This window comes from Theropithecus gelada, chromosome 9, assembly GCF_003255815.1.
Source record: "Theropithecus gelada isolate Dixy chromosome 9, Tgel_1.0, whole genome shotgun sequence".
Lineage (NCBI taxonomy): Eukaryota > Metazoa > Chordata > Mammalia > Primates > Cercopithecidae > Theropithecus > Theropithecus gelada.
In genome coordinates this window covers 47,026,233-47,032,033 of record NC_037677.1, presented here as the reverse complement: position 1 = coordinate 47,032,033, position 5,801 = coordinate 47,026,233, and the positions used below count along the sequence as shown (strand labels likewise).

At 45.3% G+C, this 5,801-nt stretch overlaps 1 protein-coding gene across 1 annotated transcript in view; it reads right to left on the bottom strand.

The window, feature by feature from the left end:
• LOC112631030 (butyrophilin-like protein 8) overlaps positions 1-4,202 on the bottom strand; it is an 8,700-nt gene extending 4,498 nt beyond the window's left edge. The window contains exon 1 of the mRNA XM_025395533.1: positions 4,196-4,202. Coding sequence (XP_025251318.1) covers positions 4,196-4,202 — 7 coding nt within the window. The remainder of the gene's footprint in view (positions 1-4,195) is intronic.
• Positions 4,203-5,801: the final 1,599 nt, after the last annotated feature.

The window sequence follows — 5,801 nt, the reverse complement described above, 5'->3', positions numbered from 1 at the left end:
GCAGCCAGGACTGGCTCTGGTGGCAGGACTGGGACAGGCCAGGGACTTAGGGTCAGGCTAATCCAATGTGACAGGCTGAGCCTGCACAGCAAGGCTGGGCAGAGCATGGACCCCGAAGGATGGCTTCCCACTGTGGGCAGAGCATCCCTGCCATGGCCAGAGCTCTGAGAGCCCTGCCCTGCCCAGCCCAGGAGGTGAGGAGGCCAGGCCCATCCATACACAGAAGAGGCCACAGCCTGGCCTTTCTCTGGCCATGCCCAAACCCCGCTCCCTGTCTGGGTCACCCACCACAGTCCTCCCCCATAGACTTGCTTTTTACCACCTCACACCCACTCCAGTCTCTCTGCCAAACCCCCAGCACAGGGCACCCAGATCCAAGCCTCCCTCCCAGCTCAAGATGCAGCAGCCCACCCTATATCCCCTCGAAGCTGCAGGTGGGGTCCAGGCCCCCATCCAGTCCTCAGTGTCCTCACCTCTCCTGTGCTTCACCTTATCTGGGCCAAGTTCTGGGCATGTGCATTGGAAGTGCCCTCACCTCCCGCCAAACAGGAAGTCTGCAGTGGACCCTGCTGGGGCTGGGCACCTCTGTAGGCCACCTCAAGCCACCTGAGCTTGCTCCTCCTACCTCTCTCCAGTTTCCCAGCCTGGCCTGGAGTTCAGAACGCCACTCAGGGACTCCCCTGTCTGGTCCTGCCAGCATCCCTGCACTAAAGCCCCAGGAATCTCACCACCAGCTCTGACCCTGTCTCCCTCCTGCACTGGCCAGGGCAGGGGGAACAGGCACAGAGCAGCAGCCCGCACAGGTGTGTGTTCACAGGACGCCCCCACCCCTCCGCCAGCCCCTGCACCCCAGGAATCCTCACAGCCACCTCCCAGAGAAGGAGGCAGGGCAGAGAGAGGGCAGGGGAGTGTGAAGTGGGGGAAGCTGAGAACTTCTGGAGCACAGGGGCCTGCAGGTAACCTTGCAGCCATGGGTAGAAGGATGCAGGGGAGCCGGGGCTAAGGTCAGGGTGGGTACTGTGAGTTGCCCTGTCCGGCCTGCCCTGTGTGCTGGCAGACTCCCAACCAAGGTCTCCGGGGATCCCTCAGCTCCCTGGAGCTCCCTCTGGCTCAGCTCATCAGGCCTCCCTTTGGGGCTCAAAGCAGCACTCACTTGTCTGAGGTGAGCAGCAAGACAGTGTTGCTGTCCATGGAGTAGGTGACGAAGGACATCCGCATATTCAGTCTGAGATGGAATCAAGTGCTGGTGAAAAGCCGGAGGCACCGGCTCAGAAGCGAATGATGCCAATTCTCCACCTCCCACCCCAACTCTGTTATGAATTCCCTGTTATGATTGACAGGAGGCTTGACGCGGTGACTTTGTGACCTGCTGCTCTTCCCAATATCCTGCACGTTGACAACGCCAGTGGGAGGCACAGAACCTTTGGAGGGGCTACAAGAGGAAGCCTCCATTTCCCTTATAACAGCCCTCATGGTGTCCCTTAAAACTCCCAGACGCTGCCATTTGTTCACTGGAAGAGTTAGCCCAGGAGGACATTGCTGTGGGTGAGGAAGTCAAGGACTGGGAGGTCAGAGTGTTGGTAGTGAGAGGTCATTTGTGTGACACTGAAGTCTCCCAGGGGATAGCCGATCTGGAAGGAGATGGAAACTGCAGTGTTGCCAGAGTCCTTGTGAATGAGGGACATTCTGGTTCTTTACTGCTGTGCACCAGACCCCCCTCATTTAGGGACACAGAACAGTCCCATTTTATTACGCTCACAGGTTCTGATGATCAGGCACTCAGGGCAGAGTAGGGAGGGCTTCCTCAAGTCTGGGGCCCCAGATAGGAAGGCTTGAGCAGCCCGACAAGACTTGAAGGATTGGGCACTAGAATTATCTGGAGGCTGCTCCACTCACAAGTGTGGCTCCTGGGCAGGAGGGCTCAAAAGCTGGGCTCAGCTGGAACTGTGAATGGAGACCCTGCATGTAGCCTCCCGGTGTGACCTGGGCTTCTTCTCAGCATGGCAGCTTCAGGATGCTTGGGCTTTTACAGGTGGCCCAGAGTTCCAAACGTGAGTATTTCCAGTGAGCAAGGCAGTAATTGTAGAGTCGTTTATGATATCACTTTGGAAGTGACACAGTGTCACTTCCACTGTACTCTATTGGTCCAAGCAGTCACAGCTGCCTAGAGTCAGTGGGAGGAACACAGGCCCCCTCTCTAGGGCAGCAGTGTGGACGGGTTCACATCCCAGTGTCAAAACTGCTATACGACCAATGCTTTGAATGGCAGAGACATTAGTGTGTGGAAAAATGTGGACACTGATGATGGGATTCAAGTTGGACTCAGAAAAGTTAGACTGTGATAGTTAGAAACACCTTAATTTTATTTTCTTCATTTTTGTATGCAGAAGTAATATATGATTAAAAATCCTTCTTCAATAAGTCTAAAATAGATCTTTCAACATATTTAACACAAAAATTACAAGTGACAGCCAAGCAGGGTGGCTCATGCCTGTAATCTCAGCACTTGGGAGGCTGAGGATGGCAGATGACTTAAGGTCAGGATTTTGAGAGCTGCCTGGCCAGCATGGCGAAACCCATCTCTACCAAAAATACAAAAATTAGCCAGGCATGGTGGTGCACATCTGTAATCCCAACTACTCGGAAGGCTGAGGCAGAAAAATCACTTGAATTTGGGAGGCAGAGGTTGCAGATTGCAAGATTGCACCATTGCATGCCAGCCTGAGTGAGACTGTTTCTAAAAAAAAAAAAAAGAAAATTACAAGTGATAAAAAGCTCTGGGTTAGTGGACTTTGGGGGGTTTTGTCTTGCTTTGGAGTGGTGTTTAAAATAACGGATTATTTTAAATAAGTGGTATTTTAAAATGGGTAAAGTTGGTGTAATTCCTCCGAAAGCATATTAGGTTTTCTTGCTTCACATCCTTCATGACTCTTGGTAGTGCCATATTTTATATTTTTGATTTCTAATTATGTTTTGATGTCGAATCAAAAGACAAAAGTATTGTCTTAATTTGCAGTTTCCTAATTACTAAAGGGTTGTTCATCTGTTCACATGATTTTGGGTGATTCGTGTTCCCTCCTTTGCGAAGTGCCTACTCATGCCTGTGTGTCTATTCTTGATTTGGGTGCTCATCTTTTGCATATTGATTCATTCACATTCTTTAAATTCTGAATACTAATCCTTTATCAATTGTTGCAAATATCTTCTTGCATGGTGTGGCTTGTTTTTTCACTCTATTTGTTGTCCCTTAATAAAGCAAAAGGTGTTCATCTTAATCAAGTTGTTTGTCATTTTCTTTTTCTTTTTTTTTTGTTGTTGGTTTTTTTTGTTTTGTTTTGTTTTGTTTTGAGACAGAGTCTTGCTCTGTTGCCCAGGCTGTAGTGCAGTGGTGTGATCTCGGCTCACTGCAACCTCTGCCTCTCGGGTTCAAGCAATTCTCTGCCTCAGCTTCCCAAGTAGCTGGAATTACAGGTGCCCACCACCACAACCGGCTACTGTTTGTATTTTTAGTAGAGATGGGGTTTCACCATCTTGGCCAGGCTGGTCTTGAACTCCTGACCTCGTGATCAACCTGCCTCAGTCTCCCAAAGTGCTTGTTATTTTCTTAAACTTTAAGATTTGCTCTGTTTTGTATCTTAAGAATTTCTTCCCTGTTACAGGTGAAATATGTTTTATTTTACAAGTTGTAAAGATTTGCCTTTCACATCGAAGTCTTGATTCTACCTAGAATTAATTTGTTAGTGTGACTTGTGCCAGATATTTGATTTCATTTTTTGCCATGTAGATAACAAATTGTCCCAGCTCCATTTGTGGAAAATTCCATCTTTTCCCCATTGATCTTGTCACTACTTGTGTTTCAAGTTCCATATAGATTTGACTCTGTATTTATTTATTTGTTTATTTATTTATTTAGAGATGGAGTCTCTCTCTGTTGTCCAGGCTGTGTAGTGCAGTGGCACGATCTCGGCTCACTGCAACCTCTGCCTCCCAGGTTCAAGCAATTATAATGCCTCAGTCTCCCGAGTAGCTGGGACTATAGGCACTCACCACACTGTGCCTGGCTAATTTTTGTGTTTTTAGTACAGACTAGGTTTCGCCATGTTGGCCAGGCTGCCAATCTCTTTATCTATTGGCTTATATTGATAGCATCCATACCACACTATCTTAATGACTATGTGGGGGAAGACTGTATTACCGTCCATTACTGTCCCTTTCCATTTAAGGGAGGGACTGTGTTCCCTGCCATGTTCGTTGCAGGTTTTGATTGACCAGTGGAAAGTTAACAGAAGTAATGTGTGCCACTTCTGGACAGAAAATGTTTAAGAGTCTAGGTATGACTCAGGTGACCCCAATAGCCTGGTGCCTGAGCAACTAGGATGTGCAGTGTTCCCTTGGGAACCTGGGATGGATACTTGGGAGAATGATATATACACATGAGAAATATAGTTGGTGCTTTTCAGATGATTAAATGAGGAGAGGGAAGGGGGTAACCAGAAGACAACCCAGCCTCATTTGACACATACCCAAAGTTCTACAGCAATTCTTCACACAATATGGTCAATCATCCACCTTTTTTTCTTCTGGTAATTATTGGCTATTTGTTCTTTGACATAAATTTTAGGATCAGCTCATCAAGTCTCCTCTCCCACAAAAACTTCTTAATATTTGATTACAATAACATTTAACTTTTTAAAAAAGTTTTAAAAAATTATAATTAATTTACAATTTTATAATTTTTTTAAAACAAGAATAAGAATTGTGCTGACTAGTTCTCCAACCCAATGTTGACTAGTGATGGAGGCATTCTTGATTTTAAAGAGAATGTTTCTAACATCACAATTAACAATGATATTCATTGAAGACTTTTGGTAGAAATTCTTTATCAGATTAGAAAGTTTCTCTACTAATCTTGGTTTGCTACGAGTCACAAATTAGTGTTGAATTTTATCTAAATGCTTTTTCTGGTGTTTTGTGATGAACATGTATTTCTGTCCAGTAATGTAAATTTAGTATGTTTAGATACATTAATGCATGCAAAACCAATTTTAAAACGTTATAAATAAACCTAACTTGGCCATGATATTTTAAAGCATGCCAGATAGAGTTTACCCATAATTTATAACTTTTTGTTTATCTATGATCATGAGAGAGATGGGTCCATACTTTCCGATTTCTGTGCTATCCTTATCTGTTTTTGGTATTAGGTCACAGGAGACTCATAAAATGCACCTGGAGGTTTGCTCGTTCTCCCAGGAAGGACTTTGAACATGATAAATATAATCGGCTCTTTGAATATCTGGTATGGTATCATCCTTGTGTTTTCTTTTGGGAAGACTTTAAAACGATATAATTTAATACTTCCTGGATGTTATGAATTCTGTCTCCCCCAAAATGTGTATGGTGAAGCCCTAACTGGTGATGTGACTGTTTTAGGACATAGGGGCGTTAAGGAGGTAATTAAGGTTAAATGAGGTCATAAGAATAAGGCCTTAATCAAATAGGACTTATGTCCTTATAAGAAGAGAAAGAGACACCAGAGTTTTCTCTTCAAGCATGCACAGAGCAAAGGCCATGTGAAAACTCCATGAGAAGGTCTCTGTTTGCAAGCCAAGAAGAGAAGTCTCATTAGAGACCAATCCTGGTGGCTGGCACCTTGATCATAGACTTTCAGCCTCCAGATTGGTAGCAAATAAATTTTTATTGTTTAAGCCCCCCAGCCTGTGGTATTTTCTCATGACACCCAGAGCAGACTAACACTTATTTATTTATTTATTATTATGATTATTTTTGAGACGGAGACT